The 21,339-nt window shown below is 44.3% G+C and overlaps 1 protein-coding gene across 4 annotated transcripts in view; it reads right to left on the bottom strand.

Annotated features, from left to right (window-relative positions):
- Positions 1-5,272: 5,272 nt before the first annotated feature.
- Positions 5,273-21,339, bottom strand: part of XRCC6 (X-ray repair cross complementing 6) — a 29,523-nt gene continuing 13,456 nt past the window's right edge. For all 4 annotated transcript variants that reach the window (XM_060025749.1, XM_060025753.1, XM_060025750.2 and 1 more), the window contains 7 exons: positions 20,521-20,707; positions 18,545-18,713; positions 17,653-17,814; positions 14,757-14,886; positions 13,476-13,576; positions 9,540-9,653; positions 5,273-5,702 (listed from right to left, as the gene is read on the bottom strand). In XM_060025749.1, the coding sequence (XP_059881732.1) occupies positions 5,506-5,702; positions 9,540-9,653; positions 13,476-13,576; positions 14,757-14,886; positions 17,653-17,814; positions 18,545-18,713; positions 20,521-20,707 (1,060 nt within the window). In that variant the 3' untranslated portion in view covers positions 5,273-5,505. The remainder of the gene's footprint in view (positions 5,703-9,539; positions 9,654-13,475; positions 13,577-14,756; positions 14,887-17,652; positions 17,815-18,544; positions 18,714-20,520; positions 20,708-21,339) is intronic.

Raw genomic sequence — 21,339 nt, 5'->3', positions numbered from 1 at the left:
GGAATTCCCTGGTGGTTCAGTGGTTAGGACTCTGAGCTTTCACTGCCAACGGCCCAGGTTCGATCCCTGGTCAGGGAACTAGGATCCCACAAGCCATGGGGCATGACCAGAAGAAAATAAAAAAGGTAATCCAACCTCCACTTAGATGGAAACTAGGGCATACCCACCAGAACCCTGAGAAATGGGGTGGGGCAGGGCTTCTGGAATCTTCATCTCTAGGGTCCATTTGGAGTGCTAACTCAGTTCCCACAGCTTCATCGTAATCCTTCAAAGGACAGGGCATCGATTTGTGATCACCCGAAAAAACTCCATGACTCTTCCCTGTTCCTAATGGCTCTGCTGTGTGTCTTGTGTCTGCCTCTCTGCCATGTTCTGTCTTTGCTCAGTGTTTCATATTTGGTTTCTTGAACACGTCAAATCTGTTTCTCAGATTCTTTGTACTTGGTATTCCTTTACTGCACTAGTGGCTTTGTCCTCATGCTAGTCTTAATTCAAGTACCACTTTTTAAGGGCCTTTCCTAGCTACATCTCATGTTTCCTTTACCCCTAGCACTGTAACATTCTGTTTTTTAACCTGTCCTTAGCTAATATCTGAGGTTGTTTTCTGATTATTGCCCTCATTAGGAACTTGTGTGACTGTGATCCCCTAGCACCTGCAGCAGCGCCCTAACACTGATGCTCCAAAAGTGTAGAATGAATAATTCCTAAAGCCTAGACATGCAAGCAAGAAGGAAATCTAGTAATTCCATTCAGTCACCTATGAAGTAGGTTGCAAATTTTTGTGTGTAAACATTTTATTTTGGAGAGAGAATCCATTAGGCCTCAAAGGGTCCTCTGACCTCAAACACTGGTTAGGAATTTCTGTTTTAGAATAAGTTTCCTGAAACTCTTTTCTCAAGAGGACCTATGATTAAGGAATATTTTTACATTAACAGTAATGGTCTTGTTAAAGAGATTATTCATTCTGTAGTATTCTTAAGTACTAAACAATGCATTTCCATTATCTTTAATCCCAAACTGATGTGACAAGGAAGGGAGGGAGAGGAGCTTGTTCTAGGCACTTAGTATCCCTGGGTTCCTCTTCTCAGTGTCAGCTAAGTTACATTTTGAAAAGTCAAGAATGTGCTTTAGCAGATATATCTGCTTGAGGGAGGTGGGGGGGTATAATTGCTTGTTTTCTGAAGGAAAAAAATTTTTTAAGTAGCAAGTCAGTATTTTCCATGATACCCTGTGGCAGCCAGCCTCTAAAATGTTCCCCAGTGACACACACAGCCACCCCCTAGAATTCATGCCCTTCTGTGTGAATGCTCTGAGACCAGTCTACACCAACTCAGAGCTGGTCTAGCTGCAGGACTCAGTATTATGGAATAACATGTGACTTTCAAGTTTCTATAAAAGACATTGCAGCTTCTGCCTTCATGTCTTTGGATCACTGACTGTGACAGAAATCATAGCCATGTTATAAAGACTTCTAAGCAGCCTGTGGAAAGTGCCTTGAGGCCTCTAGCCAAAAGTCAGCACCAACTACCAGCTGTAGGAAATGAGTCTATCTCATCTGTACTTGAGGGATTTTAATTCATAGAGGTGACTGAGTGATGACATGGAGAAGTTGGTACTACTGAAAGAAGAATTTATTACTTTTCCCAGGAGAAGGGTGCCAGTGTGCCATGCAGGACCACAGGGAAAACACCAGGTTTTGGTCAGGCAGCAGAAGCAGGAGCAAGGGGAAAGCTTAGGCCACAGCCTTTATTGGGGTTTCTTTGGCAAAGGCAAGGCAGGGCAGAGTAAACAGCTTAGGATTGGCTAGTTTGAACAATTCTGGTGGGCTTTGGGCTATAAGGGTGGTCTCTAGTTGCCTGGTACCCTGCCCTGATAATTTAAGGCAAGGGCAATACTGGCTTGGTGTGTGACGTAGATAAAGGAGGTGCTTCGCTTGCGTGAGAGGTATGCTCCCAAGTAAGTTTTTAACTGGCTTTAGTAACTACCTAGCCCTGGGAGGAGCAGTCTCTCCATCCATTTGTAAGGCCCCGCAGCTTATGTCAAAACATAAAATACAGAAAATAAAAAACGTGATTAATACAGCCTCCCTGCAAGTGGATCCTCCAGCCTCAGTCAAGCTTTCAGATGACAGCAGCCCTGGGCAACATCTTGAATGTAGCCTCATGACTGACTTCAAGCCAGAACCACCCAGCCTCTTCTTTCCCAAATTCCTTATCTACAAAAATGGTGAGAGAATATGTGGTTATTGTTGTTTTCAAGCCAACAGTTTTGGGGGTAATTTGTTACACAGCAATAGACAACTAAGGTTGGGAGGTAGATGAAGAAAAGCTGAGGCAGTCTTGTCAGAACAGCACCAATAAATACGACCATGTCAAAATTGCTCTGGTGACAAAGAATGCCGGAAGTGCTAGCAGGGCCCACAGGTGAGAGGGTCCCAGCTGCTTGAGTACCCAGAAGTAAATTCTAGGTAGGACTGGCTTTCATATATGAGGCAGTCAGTTACAATGAAGATTACACATTCAGGGATAGTTTGGGCTCAAACCAGAAAGGCTGGATAGTCATCATAGCTGCTGGTCGAGAATAACAGGTATGTGCTTTCCCTCCAAAACAGATTTGAGGTTGGAATTTCTGTTTGAGGGGGAGGGAGAGGAAGTGGATGACTAATCTCTCCCAGATTTCACGGTCCTGCGTTACTTTTCTTCTAATTTTTTAATAAGACATTACATCTAAACATTACAGGACTTCCCTGCCTGCCAATGCAGGGGACGTGTTTGAGCCCTGGTCTGGGAAGATCCCACATGCTGCAGAGCAACTAAGCCTGTGCACCACAACTACTGAGCCTGTGCTCTACAGCCCCCGAGGCACAGCTACTGAGCCCGTGAGCCACAACTACTGAGTGCCACAACTACTGAACCTGCGTGCCGCAACTATTGAAGCCCGTGTGCCCAGAGCCCGTGTTCCACAATGAGAAGCCACTGCAATGAGAAGCCTGCACACCACAATGAAGACTAGCCCCTGCTTGCTGCAACTAGAGAAAGCCCTCGTGCAGTAACGAAGACCCAACGCAGCCAAAAAATAAAAATTTAAAAAACAAAACAGGACAAAAAAAACTAAACATTAAGGGACATCCCTGGTGGCACAGTGGTTAAGACTCCACGCTCCCAGTGCATGGGACTGGGGTTTGATCCCTGGTCAGGGAACTAGATCCCACATGGATGCCGCAACTAAGAGTTCACATGCCACAACTAAGGAGCCAGTGAGCTGAAACTAAGGAGCCCCCAAGCTGCAACTAAGACCCAGTGCAACCAAATAAATATTAAAAAAATTACAGATGTTCCCTCTGCATTCAGCCAGGAGGCATATGCACCTATGCACATATGCTTGTTTGGTGCAGTTTTGGCCAAACATCCGTCCGTGCTCTCCAGCTCTTGCCCCGCCCCCGCCCCCGCCGCTGGCCGCTCAGAGGCGGATGCACCTCCCTTCCCTTCCCTACCCGCGTGGCTCCTAGCCCTCCTAGCCGCGAGGTCTGCGGCGCGCATGCGCAGGCCGTTTCGTCCAATCATTGGCCGCGCGTCACCAGCACCTGCAGGAGCGAAGCGTGTTTGCAGCCAGAGAAGTTAGGATAAGAGTTAGTGCCTATTGAGTACCGTGCCCATTTACGTGTTTTCTCATTTATTTTCCATATTCCACGTTATTATTCTTATTATAAATATGATGAAACTGAGGCTTGAAAATGCCAGGTAAATTGCCGGTGGTCACTTGTACGTATGTGATGGAGCCAAGATGCAAATTTACTAAATCTGACTTGTGAGTTTACAAAAGCCCAACCAGATTATGTCTGGACATGATGTTTCTCTCCTGGGGAGCTCAAGAGCAGAGAAGGCAAACATTATTAATTTACAGAGAAACTGAGATCACACAGTTGCTCTTTATCACAGACCTCAGTGGTTATTTTTCTAACATTCATATTACTGGTGCTTTGTTGGACCCTTGAACTCTTTCCTTCTCTCCATTTTGTAAATAGGAGAACAGAGGAGAAGGAGCCTACACTTGGGTAAGGTCCTGCAGGAGTGCACAGAGAAGCCTGGGACTCACTAGGTTTCCTCCTCACTAGCCAAGAAATCCAGGCTTGAAAAGAAAGGCCCAGCAGTGGTACTCATTCTTACCTTCCTACTTATGGTGACTAGCCTGATTCTAATCTACCTTTGTGGTATTAGTAACCCTCTCTAGAACCCAGAGTTTCCAAGCATGCTTCATTTAACGGGGATGGTCTTATTTCTCAACAACAAGAATGAATAAGTACTATATTAAATGGTTTTGCATTATTTTGCTGTATCCTCAAAGGCATCTCTTCTAATTGAAGAATTATTTTCCCTCTCCCCCAGATAAGGAAAGAAATCCAAACAAGAACATAACATCTCCTTTCCAAACAAAAACAAGCAAAAAGAAGTTAAAAAAAAAACAACTTATAAAAATCAGAGCAAAGAATCCAAAACTGAAAAAACTCTTCCAAGAGTAATCTGACCCCTCCAACACTCACCTCATGAGATGCTCATTCTAGTTTTGAAAGACACAGGACCTACAAGCCATCCTCAGAGGATAAAAACCCTTCCATCTCCTTCCTTCTCTCAGGCTAATTCTTCAAAAGCAATAGCTGCAGGAAGAGCAGGAAAGGGGCAGGGAGGATAGAGGGATGGGAAGGGGAAGAAAACAAAGAGAGACACTCCCCTCCTCTTCCTCTTTTCCTGACACTAGGACCCTTCCTTTTTCCCTTCTCCCATCGAACCTCTCTGTATCTTCTCGAACTTCCTACAGCACCCCTGAAAATAACAGGAATAACTCATTTCACTTACACTGCAACCCGAACTCTCAGGGCAACAGAAAATGTGTATCTCTTCTTCTTATACTTGAGTGTCACATTAAGAAAATACAACATGAGGGGGGGTTGCTATTTACTCATGAAGCAAATGGTACCAGAATTAGAAATGTTGCCTCCTTATTACTTCTGAAATCTGATCTTTAGATCTTCAATATGACACATTTAAAGGAAAACAGGTGGGAGGACAGAGGATCAGGAGAATATAACCTTACTAGGGCTTGTCATTCCTAAACTATGTTCACCTGTCCTTAATTGTCACACTCTTCCCTACCCTCATGGATATTCATTTTGTTTCCATTGTGATGAAATGCGTTCCCAGTGGGAGAGAATATTAAGCTAACAGCCAATGGCATCTTTGGATGCAAAGCAGACACATCTTTCTCTTTTATACTATAGAACAATATATAGTACAAAGTTAGGGCTCTTTATTCAGACAGTAGAGTAAGGCACAGCAAAGTGAGATGGCAATGCTCTCTCCATGACAACAGAAAGTCTCATAAACAAAGTCCTTGGCTTCTGTCAGCCAGACTCTCCCTGGCTCAGGAGAAACATGTTTTAACTTGATAAAAACAAAACCAGGCCACCTGGCTGCAATGTGGAAGGGTAACTGGCTGTATGGTCTCTGGTCAGGCCTTCTGGAAGCGCTTGGTGAGCGCATCCAGCAGCTCCTGCTTCTTTGTCCCGCTCTTCAGCCCGTACACCCTGCAGGCTTCCTTCAGTGTGGGCACAGTGAGCTTACCCAGTGTGCCCTTGCTGACGTGGGCCTTCAGCTCCTCTTCAGATAACTCCACCTTGGGCCTTTTGCTTCCAGAATTTTCATCACCTGGGGAAACAGGTCAGGTGGGAGTGATTGGAAATGCTACCAGTGGGATCCCAGCTATACTGCACGGGGGCCCTCATATGATCTGGGCTGCAGTTAACCATCTTCCATAAAGCTGTGATGCCTACCTAGAACACCATGGGGAAGACAGATGTCTTGATAAGGCAGCTTCAGTTAAACACAAAAAAATGTATCATGTCTAGGAGGGAGTTAAAAGTAGTGAATCCTATCAGTTTACCCGAAACTGCTGATCACGCTGGGTGAGCAAGTCATTCCTTCCTTCCTTTCTTCATTCGAAAAGATTTATACTTTCAAACTATACTACAAAGCTACAGTGATCAAAATAGTATGATATTGGCCCCAAAACAAGACACATAGGTCAATGAAACAGATGGAGAGCCCAGAAATGAACCCACACTTATATGGGTAATAAATCTATGACAAAGGAAGCAAGAATATACAATGGGAAAAAGACAGCCTCTTCAATAAATGGTGTTGGGAAAACTGGACAGCTACATGCAAAAGAATCAAACTTTCTCAGACCATATTTTAAAAAGACCTCAAAATAAATTAAAGATTTTTTAAAGATTAAAAAATAAAGATTAAATGTAAGACCTGAAACCATAAAACTTCTAGACGAAAACACAGGCCGTATGCACTTTGATACTAGTCTTAGCAATATTTTTTTGGATATGTCTCCTCAGGCAAGGGAAACAAAAGAAAAAATAAACAAATGGGACTATATAAAACTAAAATGCTTTCACACAGCAAAGGAAACTACCAACAAACAAAAAGGCTGCCTACTGAATGGAAGAAGATATTTGCAAATGACGTATCAGACAAGAGATTAATATCTGAAACATGCAAAGAACTCAACATCAAAAAAACAAACAACCCAATTGAAAATGGGCAGAGGACCTGAAAGTCCATTTTTCCAAAGAAGACAATACAGATGGCCAACAGGCACATGAAAAGATGCTCAACATCACTTATCATCAGGGAAGTGCAAATCAAAACCACAGTGAGATATCCTTACACCTGTCAGAATGGCTATTATCAAAAAGACAACAAATAACAAGAGTGGAGAAAAGGGAACCCTCATGTACCATTGGTGGTAATGTAAATTGGTTAATGGAAAATAGTATGGAGATTCCTCAAAAATTAAAAACAAAACTACCATACAAGCCAGCAATTCCACTTCTGGACATTTATTTGAAGAAATACAAAACACTAATTAAAAAGATACATGCACCCCTATGTTCACTGCAGCATTATTTACAACAGCCAAGATATGGATGCAACCTAAGTGCCCATAAATAGATGAACGGATAAAGAAAATGTGGTACACATATATGCAATGGAATATTAGCCATAAGAAAGAATGAAATCTCGCTATTTGTGACCACACAGATGGACCTAGAGTGCATTATACTAAGTGAAATAAGTCCGACAGAGAATAGCAAAAACTATATGATTTCACTTATATGTGGAATCTACAAAACAAAACAAATGAAAAAACATAACCAAACAGAAACAGAGTCATAGATACAAAGAACAAATAGATGGTTGCCAGGGCGGCCTGAGGGGAGGAGAGAAATAGGTGAGGGAGATTAAGAGTATAAGCTTTTTTCAGTTACAAAATAAATGAGTCACAGGAATGAAATGTAAACTGTGGGGAATATAGTTAATAATTATGTAACATCTTTGTTTGGTGACACATGACAACTAGACTTATCGTAGTGATCATTTTGAAATGTATAGCAATATTGAATCACTATGCTATGTACCAGAAACTAACATTGTGTTGGAGGTCAATAATACTTCACAAACAAACAAACAAACAAACTCATTGAAAAAGGGATCAGATTTGTGGTTACCAGAAGTGGGGAGTAGGGGCAAGGAGAACTCGGTGAAGGCAGTCAAAAGGTACAAACTTCCACTTACAGAATAAAGAAGTACTAGGGATGGAATGTACAACGTGATAAAGATAATGAACACTGCTGTATGTTACATATGAAGATTGTTAGGAGAGTAAATCCTAAGAGTTCTCATCACAAGGAAAAAAAATTTTTTTTCTATTTCTTTAATGTTGTATCTACATGAGATGCTGGATGTTCACTAAACCTAATGTGGTCATCTTTTCATGATATATGTGAGTCAAATCATTATGTTGTAGGGACTTCCCTGGTGGTGCAGTGGTTAAGAATCCGCCTGCCAATGCAGGGGACATGGGTTCGATCTCTGGTCCAGGAAGATCCCACATGCCGTGGAGCAACTAAGCCCATGCGCCACAACTATTGAGCCCACATGCCACAACTACTGAAGCCCGTGCGCCTAGAGTCCATGCTCCACAACAAAAGAAGCCACCGCAACGAGAAGCCCGTGCACAGCAATGAAAACTAGCCCCTGCTCGCCACAACTAGAGAAAGCCCGCGCAGCAACGAAGACCCAATGCAGCCAAAAATTCAAAAAATAAATAAATTTATTTTTAAGAAAACCATTATGTTGTACACCTTAAACTTATACAATGGTGTATGTCAATTATATATCAATAAAACTGGAAACAAAACAAAACAAAAAGCATTTACAGAGCACCTTGTCAGTACCATGGCGCTATGCTAAGTGATAAGGACATGCAGGCTGAGTGAGATAAACAAATATATAAATCACACTCATGCAGGTGTGAAAAGTTCTGACAGCACACAGGGCACTGGAGGAATCACTTCTGATGCAAAAGGGAGAAAGCGCAATGACCACAAACCTAACCTCTCATAGCTCCACTTCCTCATGGGTCTCAGGGGCAAGCAAGGCCCAAATTTGGCTTTACTTGAGCAAAGATAGTTAAAAGGATTACAACCTAAGACAGAATTATTCCCAAATGCTGAGGAATTCACAACGTGCTGTCCTGAAAAATGTGAGAGTCGCAGTAAAGACATTTTGTTTGGGTCCAGCAGTAAGAAAAAGGGCAGTCTAGTAGGAAAAATGGTTAAAGCCCCAAACTGGGAGTTCACAGAAAAAAAAAAGTCCAGTAAAACTACATCTTACTCATAACTGAAGAACTGCAAATCAAAACAGAATACATTTTCCCTCTATTATTTTTTTGTGAATATATAATTTTTAAAGTATATAAAGTCTACAATTGGTGAGAGTGTAGGGAAACACACCAATCCCTTCTTGGATAGGGTATAAACTATCACTTTTTCAGAGGCAAACTGGCAATTCTTATCAGAATTTAAATGCCTACACCTTGACCCAGCAATTCCACTGCTAAGAATTTATGCTGTGTAACTGCTCACACCAGTATGCAATGGTGGTTCCTGTTCACTGCAGTATATCTATCCATCAGTAAAGGTCTGGTTGGATAAATTGTGTATATCTATCCAATGAAGTACTCTGTAGCCTTATTTTTTTTTAAGTAGGTAGGTATGTGAGTGTAGATATAAATACCTGCCCAACATATATAGCTGAGTAACAAAATAAACTAGAAAACAATGTGAATATTGTTTCATTTGTGCTGAAATATGTTGTGTTAGTAAATATGTAGGTTTGTATAGCAATTTCTGAAAGGACATTATCCTCTGTGATAGGACTATAAAGGCAACTTTAAAAAATAACCCACTGGGAATTCCCTGGTGGTCCAAAAAATAACCCACTGGGAATTCCCTGGCGGTCTAGTGGTTAGGACTCCACGAGTTCACTGCTGAGGGCCTGGGTTCAATCCCTGGTCAGTGAATTAAGATCCTGCAAGCCGCACGTGTGGCCAAAAAGAAAAACAAACAAAGCAAAACAAAACCAAAAAAAACCCAAAAACCCACTGAACGTCCACACCCAGCTCCTTACCTTGTTTTCGCTTGGGAACTTTTTCCTCAGGATTGTAATCTGGTGGGTAGACAAGTTCCTTAAACTCATCCACCAGGGAGCCCAGTCTTCTGTCCATTACTTCAACCTTGGGCACTAGAAAATAAAAACACAAGAAGAGTGGCCTGTGAAGTCACAAGCCCTGGCTTCCTGTCCAGTTCAACTCTACTGGGACCGGAGGAGAAAATACTTAGTTGCTGAGATGGGGGAGGGTCCGCAAGTCAGCTGAGCTGGCCATGAATACATTTGCTCGAAGTCTAACATTTACCAAGTAGCTTTTAACAATTGTACTTAATGAGCACTTTTGACAACCAGGCACTCTCCTAAATGCTTTAAACTTATTATTTTTATTTAATCCTCCTAACAATCTCTGGGGTAGGTAAACCTGTCTTCCCGTTTTACAGAGCTGGAAATCAGAGACGTTAAATGACTTTCCTGAAGTCAAACAGCTGGGAAGCGGTAGAGTTGAGAACCGGGCTAGACCCTGTGGATTCAAACAAGAGTCTGTACCCTCAGGGCTTACAGTCCACGCGCCATAAGGAGGTGGTAAAAACACCAATGCAATACAGCTGCACAGTGCCATGAAGAAAGGGACCGTACAGGGCACGCTGGAACACAGGAGGGGTCAGGAAGGACTCTGTGCAGCACAGTCTCGCAAGCTGAGTGTCCTTCCTCAGGCAGATACTAGTCTAAGCAGAAGGCACAGGGGTGAGAGACAGCCAGTGACACACAGCTTGCAGGCAGGGTGTGAGATGGGCAGGACCAGCAAGGAGGCTAGAAAGACAAGCATGGCGAGGTCATGGAAGCCTCGAATGCCTGCCCAGGAATTAGGCCTTATCCTAAAAGCAGTGGGGAACCTTTGAAGGTCTACAAGCAGGGGAGCGACGTGATCAGATGGACGTTTTAGATCACCCTGCCTGCCAGCTGTGTAGAGTATGAATTGACGGAAGGTGAGACAGAAGGCTGAAGCAGTGTGTGTGAGTGGGGCGGCTGGGGGGTGGCAATGGGACTGTAACTTGAGAAGTGACAGCACTGGCAGGACTTATGGACGGAATAAGAGGTGTGGGGGTGGGTGGGGGAGGAGGTGAGTGGTTGGGGTGGCAGGAACATTCCCCAAGGCAAATGCAATAGGCAAAGGAAGCTCTGGGGGAAAGAGAATATTTTTATTTCCTTTCTTACAGCTGTATAGCTTGTAGAGCTTTTGCTGAGAGCTGGGTCACATCAAGGACAAGCATGATGAGATGAATATCTCATCTCCTCATGTGACCACGTTTGCCAAGTACAGAGGGGAGCTCCTGCCCTGTGGTGTATGTACCTACAAGACGGCAGAACGTCACCGTCAAACTGCGCTACCACCGTGTCAGAAGCCCCATGTTCCAGGTTACAGGAATCTCTACTAGAGCTTTGGTTCTCAACCTGGGGACTTTTAAAGAGTACTGATGCCCAGGAGATTCTTATTTAATTGGTCTGGGGTGAGGCCTAAAGAGCCAGATTTTTTTTTAAGTCCCCCAGATGAGTCTGCTGTATAGCCGAAGTTGAGAACCAATGTGCTAGAGGCAGTGGCATGTCTCAGAATCACCGGGAAGGCTTGTTAAAACACATGTTGCTGGGGACTTCCCTGGCGGTCCAGTGGTTAAGACTCTGAGCTTCCAATACAGAGGGCACGGGTTCGACCCCTGGTTTGGGAATTAAGATCTCACATGCCACATGGCATGGCCAAATACAATAAAATAAAACACACGTTGCTAGGCCTCAACCTGAGTTTCAAATTCAGTCAGCTTGGGGTAGGGCTCAAAAGGTGCATTTCTGACAAGTTCCCAGGAGATACCAGTGCTGCTGGTCCAGGGACCACACTTAGAACCACTGATGTAGCCTGATGAGGCCATGCAGGGACAAGTGAGAGGACAGAGAAAGATGGCGCCCAGGATCACCCAGCACATTTCCATGTTAGAGGAGAAAAAAGGGAAGCAGGTCCAGCAAAGAAGTCTTAGGGTCTCCACAGGCATAGGAGAAAAACCAAAACAGTATGGTTTGACAAAGCCAAAAGAAGAAAGAAAACAATTTTGAGTCTTTGATAAGGTATTTATTAAAAGAAAGCCTTATGGCTTCCCTGGTGGCACAGTGGTTGAGAGTCCGCCTGCTGATGCAGGGGACACGGGTTCATGCCCCGGTCCGGGAAGATCCCACGTGCCGCAGAGCGGGTGGGCCCGTGGGCCATGGCCACTGAGCCTGCGCATCCAGAGCCTGTGCTCCACAATGGGAGAGGCCACAACAGTGAGAGGCCCGCATACTGGGAAAAAAAAAAAAGAAAGCCTTATTGTGTCACAGAGAAGCAGACACATTTGATTAGAACTGAGAGAGGGATGTGAAAGAACAAAGAGTCAAAGGGGTCACATGTTTGAGCAGTAGGATACCCAGGGCCTTCAATAGATGTCACCTGGGCAGCTGGAAGCTTTGGCCAGAGCTTAGAGGAAAGGACAGGGCTGGAGATACAGGTTTGGGGGTTGTGGGCATGAGGTCATACTTAAGGCTATGGGAGTGGATAACATAACCAACAGAAAGGAGAGAAGAAAGGGCTAAAGACAGGAACCTGAGACATTTAGCTTACAAGAAACACTACAGCAGCCAAAATTGTTTTTGAAAAATAGAAGTAGAAAGAAAAAAACAAGACTTTCTCCCAAAAAGTATAGGGCCAGAAGAGAGAATGCAAGAGGCTGGGGCGCTAGTAAGTAGAGCACACGGCTGTGGAATAAAGGAGAACAACTGTGTTCTGAGCACCTTCCCGAGTGTCAGGGCCTATATTTTGTTAACACCTTGTAAGGACAGATCATTATCCCCATTTTACCAATAAGGAAACTGGGCTTCAGTGAGATTAAGTATTGTTCCAAGGCCACGCAATTTAATAAGTGCCAGAGAGCTGGGATTCAAATCTACCTACATCGAGTGTTTCCAAAGTCTGTGTCTCTAGCCATCTTGCTAGAGACTAGGCAATTGACTTCCTGATCTGCCTAAAGGCCATAAAGGAAGAGATGGGCTGCCTCACTCAAGGGTTCTTCTTCTGCCAGGCCCAGCTGACAGTCACCACCGTGACACACGTCCAACAACTCATGCTTTTAATGCTGGCGCTAGCATGAAAGAGATCAATAATAACTGGGAAGCTAAGCAGGCCGAACTAACTGTTCTGATCTTTTCAACCTCTGTCAAGAGTCTTTATTAAATCCAATCTGTTTTCCAGTGGGTATTTACTTACATTGCTAAACTTCATGCATCCTCTTATGAAGTACATGAGAGAACCACAATCCAGAAAGGGACCAGCAGGGAGCTCAGAACACCTCAGCCTGGGAGGCCAGGCAAATGTCCTCCATGCTGGGTAACGAGGTCCATTTTCTCAGGGCAGAGCACGCCGTCTGATGGAGCAGCAGTAAGGTAAGCATAGTGGTTCAGAGCAAGGGCTCTGGGCCAGACTCACTGGATTCTGCGCCGACAGCCACCGCTTACTACTTAGTGCAAATCACTCCCTTCCCTGCAAACTAGGGACAGTGACAGAACCTACCTCATAGTCACACAGAACAAATGAGTCAACACACAGGACAACAAGGCCTGGCACACAGTAAGCACTCAATAAATGTTGCAGATTTTTGTTTTTAACTTTTACCAACATGTAGTCATGGATGGTCTACTTCAGAGGCAGGTCTCAGAAGCCTGGCACTTCCTCCTCCTCTTACTGCAGAATCGGCCAAACCCGTTCCCAGGCAATCTAAGATGGTCTAGGAAACCTCTCAGGAAGAGATGATCTGGACCACAAGGTTGTGTACTTAGAGGGTGCTAGGAAATGCATCCATATTACTGGTCCAGAGTAAAATCGACACGAAAGCCTCCCACGAAAAGAACTTCTCAACTCAGTCACGGCCTCCTTACGTGTCAGATCCACGGCTTGTTCGGGCTCCATCAAATCCAAAGCCAAGGCCTCCATGTTCCTAAAGTGCTGCTGCAGCACTGGGTTCTCAAAGCTGCCACTTCTGTTAAAACATTAACAGTGGCATGAATAAGTTAAAAAATAAAAATTTAAACATTTAAAAAATAAAATAATAGAGTTAAAAACCCAGCTGAGACAGTGAAGGCCCAAGGTCAGCTGAGAAATACACCCCAGGTAAAACAGTTGGGAATCTTATCTCTTGAATCAACTTCTCTCTTTCCAATTTTCAGTTTATTGTCCAATGCTAGGGATCCACAAGCAAATTTTAAAGCAAAACAATACCTGCCCACCTGTCTGTCACTGGAAGCTGTGGACAGAGACAGAAACAGAGGAGGCAGGGCCAGAGGAGGTAAGTACAGAGAAAACACAACAGAGGGATGGTGGGAGGTGAGGAGACAACGAACCTGAGTATTCTTTCTTCCCATACTCGATAGAACATGAAAGTAAAAACAGAAAGAATCTAGAGGCATACAGTCCTACACTTGAATCCTGGCTCCAGTTCCTTCTAGGTGGGTGAGTCTCGGCAAGCTGCCTCACTCCTCTAAGCCTCAGTTTCTTTACCTGTAACATGGGCACCAAAACTTTCAGGGTTCTCATGAAGAATAAATGAGATACTGTTGGAGTTGTATCTAGAACAGTGCATGGCACATGGTAGAACCTTAACAATGCTTCCATTTTCCCAACAAAGGACTACACCAGGAGGTTTCCTTTGGAGAAAGAAGGTCACTTTGCCCACAGGTAGGAAGAGTTAGGGAAATAGCCCAGAGACACAAGACGAAATGTGAAAAAAATTACGTTTGGTGTCACCTTATGCGGGTTCTGGGAGATGGTCTATGTGCATTATATAATCATTTTTTCAACCCCATGACAATTTACACTGGATTTACTTGCTTTTACTCACCATGTGACAACAAACAATCAAGGAGAAGGCCAACCAAGAATCTTCTCCTTACTGCTGCTTTGCGGAGCTTGTTCAACTAACCAACCTGGCTTTCTAAGCACAACACAGCAGGTCAACCAGCTGTGAACCCTTAGCACAATTCCAGAGCCTTCAATAAAAGAACTTCCACTCTCCCTATAGCTTCTAAAGACTAATTATCTATCAGTTAATGGAAAAGAATACAATCACATTCTCTTGGTTTATGCTTAACTCAAATCTCCAGTACAACCTTCAAGTCAGGAGGCAGTTCCAGAAGAAAGCCTGTGAATGACCCATCACTCACCTGTACTTGAAGTGGAGCTTCTGAACAATAGCCTTCATCTTGTCTATCTGCTCTGGGTTTGCCATGACTTTTTCAGTAAAGGGCACCTTCCGTTTGTCATCAGCATAGGGCAAGAAGATGAGCTGGAAGCCTGAAGAAGAAAGAAAAATACGTTTTCGGAGATTTGACTCAACGAAAGGTTTCAGTCACTGAGCTATCGTTTTAATTCCTTTTTAAAAAAAATTAATCTATTTTATTTTTGGCTGCATTGGGTCTTAGTTGAGGCAAGCAGGATCTTTGTTGCAGCACGGGGGGCTTCTCTCTCATTGTGGCGCACGGGCTCAGTAGTTGCGGCACACAGGCTTAGTTGCTCCGCAGGAAGTGGGATCTTAGTTCCCGGACCAGGGCTCGAACCGGTGTCCCCTGCATCGGCAGGCAGATTCTTGACCGCTGTGCCACCAGGGAACCCTCCTGAGCTGTTGTTTTTTTCTCAGCTCCAATTCACCCTTCTGCGTGCTGTGCTGCTGGAGCTAGGACCCTGCAAATCCCATTTCTCCTTTACCAGCTGATTCCCGTTAGCATCTGCCTAGCAGACTCCCTTTGGAGTCTCCAGAGGGGGACCTGAAAGGAGACTTCTTCCTTCCTTCTCAGGTACTTCCTGTTCCTGCAAGTGTCGCTCCAGCCAGCTTCCAGCCACCAGCTTTTTCCATACACCCAGAACCAGGTGGACAGTGCCCCTCCCTGGAGGGCTACATCCAACTCTGTCGGCCCCTCCTCCGAGCTTCAACCTCTCCCCTTTGCTCCCCAGTCCCCACCATGTGCTAGAAGGGAAGAGGTAACGGTTACCAGCCTGACCCTGTCCAGTTGCTGACGGGCTCTAGAAAGACTGAAAAATCTAGAGACTGGAACCCACTGCTGCTGCCAGGTGAAGAGCCCTTGCTGGCAATGCCAACAGCACTGAGCAAGAGGAAGTCTCTTAGCTCTCCACGGCCCTAATGTCTCCCTCTAGCACCCACTATTGACAGAGCATCACCGAGAGCCCGCTGGCAAAGGAGAAATGGGGCTTGGAGAGCCTCTGCTTCATCAGCACAGAGCTGAGAGACAAAGCGTCAGAACTGACATAAAAGGTGTTCCTGAGCATTCACATGACCAGGGCTGGAAATATAACGCATTCAAAGACTTACTTTATAATTTTTATTAGCATGGCTAAAGAGGAAGGATGGGACTCCCTGGTGGTGCAGTGGTTAAGAATCAGCCCACCAATGCAGGGAACATGGGTTCGAGCCCTGGTCTGGGAAGATCCCACATGCCGCAGAGCAACTAAGCCTGTGCGCCACAACTACTGAGCCTGCGCTCTAGAGCCCGCGTGCCACAACTACTGAAGCCCGCGTGCCTAGAGTCCGTGCTCTGCAACAAGAGAAGCCACCGCAGTGAGAAGCCCATGTACCGCAACGAAGAGTAGCCCCCGCTCACCGCAACTAGAGAAAGCCCATGTGCAGCAACAAAGACCCAACACAGCCATAAATAAATAAATATTTTTTAAAAAGAAAGATGACTAGTAGTCATCTGTTGGCTGCTTTGTGCTAGGCACTTATCTGTTTATTAACTTATTTCAAATGTGAACTGACCTTGAGAGAAAGGTGTTCCAGAATTCTCATCTTTGCAGATAAGGAACATAAACAGAAAGGTTAAATTATTTGCCCAAGGGCTTCCCTGGTGCTGCAGTGGTTGAGAGTCCACCTGCCGATGCAGGGGACACGGGTTCGTGCCCCGGGCCGGGAAGATCCCACATGCTACGGAGCAGCTGGGCCTGTGAGCCATGGCCGCTGAGCCTGCGCGTCTGGAGCCTGTGCTCCACAACGGGAGAGGCCACAAAAAAATAAATAAATAAAAATTAAAAAAATTATTTGCCCAAGTTGGCCAACTAACAGGTGGCAGAGAACGGTCTAAAACAAAAGAAAGTGAGCTTTCAGACACATAAGTGTAAGACAAAGTCAAGTGTGACTTCAAAACCCACGGTCATGGGACTTCCCTGGCATCGCAGTGCATAGGACTCCACACTCCCAATGCAGGGGGTCCGGGTTCCATCTCTGGTCAGGGAACTAGATCCCACATGCATGCTGCAACTAAGAGTTCGCATGCTGCAACTAAGGAGCAGGTGAGGCGCAACTAAGGCGCCCTGAAGCCGCAACTAAGGAGCCCTGGAGCCGCAACTAAGGAGCCCTAGAGCCACAACAAAGGAGCCCACCTGCTGCAACTAAGACTCGGTGCAACCAAATAAATAAATAAATATTTTTTAAAAAAAGGGGCTTCCCTGGTGGCGCAGTGGTTGAGAGTCTGCCTGCCGATGCAGGGGACACGGGTTCGTGTCCCGGTCCAGGAATATCCCACATGCCGCGGAGGGGCTGGGCCCGTGAGCCGTGGCCGCTGAGCCTGCGCGTCCGGAGCCTGTGCTCCGCAACGGGAGAGGCCACAACAGTGAGAGGCCCACATACCGCAAAAAAAAAAAAAAAAAAACCCACAGTCATTCCATGATACCTCACTGCTTTGGTATACACAAGAGATAAACCAACCATTAAATATTACAAGGGTACCAAACAATGGTTTTTAGTAAAGAATGTGTCAGCAGTGAGACCGCATGAACTTATGCCAGTAACCTGCAAACAGTCCCTATCAAGTCAATTTTCAACCCTGGCTGCAGAGCTGCCTTGTACAGTTGTACATGCTGTGCACTGCACAACCATATTTGACAGACTTACCTGGCTGTTCATCAAATTCACCTGTGCAATCTTATAAACACACATTTCCCAGGCCCCACTCCTGGAGACTCTGGTTCAGCAGGTCTGAGTTGGTATCCCAGGAATGACTCCAAGGCTAAGCAAGGTTCAGAAGCACTGAAATTATCTCTTTCACATACCTGGGGGAGTCACCTGAATTTTCTGGTCATCCAGCTCCTCTTCCTGTGGCATCAAGGCCACAAAACAAGGGGGGACATTCTGGCGGGGTGTGTATCTGCACACTGCCATGACCTCCTTCTCCAGACACTTGGTGAGTAGAGCACTGAATAGGGTTGAGCTCCCTGGAAAACAAACATCCCAGGGATCTATATCCTAAAGATGTCTCCTCCTTTCTTAGCCCACGTTATAAACCTACAGTTTCTCTCACATTTTCTTAAAAGCATTTATGATACTTTGATAGCTCAGGGGTGATGGACCCAGAGGTGAGGGTAAAGTGACGGTAGCAGAGGCATAGAAAGGAAGAGAAAGGAAAGGGCACCTCAAATACTCCATTTAGGGGTGTGAATTATTACTGTCAGTTCACTTTTACTATCATTAGGCTAATGACATAAGCCCTAGTTGCTAATGAAAACCAGTCAGGTCAGATCTGGGAGGTTCATTAGCTATAGCACAGAGGAATATAGGTCTGGACAGCACAAATAAACCCAATGGCCAAGTTCATATCATCCTTAATCGCAACACTAGGGAAGAAGCCAGGTTTGTTTTTTAGTTTTTCCCGAACTCTTTATTTGATGCCTCAAAGAAAGAATTTCATAGCAACTAAGTTTTAAATATGCTAATTCCATATCCCCTCCTGGATATTCACAATGCTATCAGTATATTATAGTTCCTAAAGAAATCTCTTTAACTTTGTTTAGTCCCACGTTTCCAAAATTTATTTGAGCGTGAAACACTTTCAAAACACCCAGTAACACATCCTATATAGTTTCCAGCAGCAGCCATTTAGGAATGCTGCTCGGTAAATTGCCTTCTGCGTGGCTTACTCGTTTATCCCTGGTTTATGCCCCTTACCATTTATCAGGGACTCCTCGGGGTACACGAACAGGGAGGGCCTCAGGTAATGGTGCTTCTTCAGCATTATCAAGGGCTTGAAACCGATGAGAATCAAACCTGGTTCATCAAACCGTTTAAGCTCTTCTGTTTCCTCTTTCTCTAATACAATCTGACGACTCCCATAGGTCTATAGAAGGGGAACAACGAGGGCCACATAGCGAGGATACACAGAGATGCGAAATGGTTGCCATAGGACACTAGCAAGTTAAAATCAGCTTTCTTCTAAGGAGCAGGAAGAGGGCTCATCAGAGGCATCTTCCTCCTATCAACAGCAATTGACATGTATTGAGTGCCAGCCAGGCACTTTACTTTTGCCACCCAGTTTATCATCTGTAACAATCCTAGGCAGTAAATGTTAAAAACTCTGTTTTACAGATGAGTGAACTGAGGCTCTACAGTTAGTAACTTGCTCCAGAGTATACAACCGAATTGGGCTTTGAACTGTACCACATCTGTCTGGTGCTAAAGGCCATGCTCTTCAGGCATTTGTTCCTTCCCTCATTTAATGTGTACTAAACCCTCAGCATCATCCCTGACACACAAAGGATGCTCAAACCTTACCTACTTATTGAGAGGACCTACGTCAGGTATTGTGCTAGGTCTCAGTGTAGGAGGCCCACACGCACACACACATACACACATACTACTTCCAAACTTTAACATTTGCATTTCGATCCTAAATATGTGATTAGTAACAGAACTTAGTAAAGGTCAAATTTGGGTTTTATAACAAAAACAGAGCCCTTAAGACTTTTTGTAGGCACAGTTAATCAAGAAAGAAACTTAGTAACCGGAAGAGCTACTGCCTATGAATAAACCAACATGGAAAACTAGCTACTTCCAAAATGGAAGGAGAAATTTCTTGTCGTCTTCTCCTCCTGAAAAGTAGGGCAAGACACTCTGGCCTGAAATTTGTGCTCCAAAAGACATCTCGAGGGTTGAATCAAAATAATATTTAATTTTAGTCACTTAGTTGATCCTTCTAGGTCCTGAACTTAGGCAAAATCTGCTCTCCCACGTTTTGCATAACTAAAAAGGAAGAATGACTCACTTGATTTTAATTTCAGATATCAAATCCTTCTATAGGGAACTACATTCAATATCCTGAGATAAACCATATGGAAAAGAATATTTAAAATGTATATATATATGTATAACGGAATCACTTTGCTGTACAGCAGAAATTAACAGAACTTTGTAAATCAACTGTACTTCAATTAAAAAAAATCCTTCTATAGATTGAACAAAGGTGAGAGGATGAGGAGAGATAATGTTCTGCATCCTTAGTATGTCTTTCAGATTAAGAAAGGCATGAGGGGGGCTTCCCTGGTGGCGCAGTGGTTGAGAGTCCGCCTGCCAATGCAGGGGACACGGGTTTGTGCCCGGGTCCGGGAGGATCCCACATGCCACGGGACCCGTAAGCCATGGCCGCTGAGCCTGCGCGTCCGGAGCCTGTGCTCCGCAGCGGGAGAGGCCACAATGGTGAGAGTCCCGCATACCGCAAAAAAAGAGGGTATCATTTCAAGGCACAGGAAAAACTGGTTAGTTTGGCAAAAAAAAAAAAAAATCTCCCTAAAACGAGGGTACTTCACACCTAACACACTTTCTTTCCCTAGCTCATCTCCCTAGTTAACTATAAAACAATTTCTGCCACTGTACTGGAATTAGACTGTTAAGACTCAGAGCAGCAATGTGCTGGCTGATCGAGGGCTGAAGTTTTCACTGACACCTCTTCCAAATACTGGCTCTAACTTTCTAGCTCCCAAGGTATTACTGATCTAGATGCCATATTCCAAAGGGTAATGACAACAACTTTCTAGCTTGGCTAGAAAGATGCGCACATGAAAGTTATTTAACTAGTTAGGCTGATCATGTCTCCCCCTCCCTGTTAACTCTTCAACAGGACAAAATTCAGTAAGAAGGCAGAGACCTACCTGGGACCTCTTGGTGTCGCTAGGCAAAAGCAAACTGCCTGTATTTACATTAAATGTCCGGGTCTTGGTTTTCACTGGTTCATTTGTTTCCCGATAAAGCCTCACTGGAGAAGGTTTGAGAGCCTTCTGGACCATATTGTAAATGCCAACAGTGAGCGCTACATCTTTGTTGAGCTTAAGCTTCAACCTGAAGGAGAGAAAAACTTTTTAATTTGGACAGAAAGAGTATATTTTCCTATCTAAAATTCATTCATGGCACCCAAGCCCTGATTTGTTTTATTCTCTCCAATAACCTAAGCTTTTCGAATACAAATATAAAGCTTTTTAATAATACAATGGAGTTTGCTGTAATACATCTCAGTGTCTATATTGCACAATATTAGTCTCAGAATGTATTGTTAACTCCTTAAAATAATGATAAAGAATGTACCGTAATAAAAATAATGATTTTTTAAATAGAGCCTAGCAATTTATTAAATCACTTTACAGTTATTCTCTCATTTAATCATCATTATAATCCTATAAGTACTATATTATCTGCTGCTTCTGCTTGTCTACTATACCTTCCCTCTTATTTTAACAATGAAACCCCAATTTTTCTTAGGGAACCACCCTTGCCCCACTGCAGTTTTAGGAAAATGTTCATCCAGGTGCTATGCTTTACCCTGACCAAGAGATAGGCACATCTGGCCCAGGCTCAAGCCATCAGACTTATTCTCCTGAGAATCTGGGTCTTAAACAGTGACCAAGAAAGGACACGGTTGGAGGGGATGCTTGCTGACAGTGGTACCCCAAAGACACTGTCAATAATTTTTATTT

This window comes from Delphinus delphis, chromosome 11, assembly GCF_949987515.2.
Source record: "Delphinus delphis chromosome 11, mDelDel1.2, whole genome shotgun sequence".
In the NCBI taxonomy this organism is placed as follows: domain Eukaryota; kingdom Metazoa; phylum Chordata; class Mammalia; order Artiodactyla; family Delphinidae; genus Delphinus; species Delphinus delphis.
This window is presented reverse-complemented; position numbering and strand designations above follow the sequence as displayed.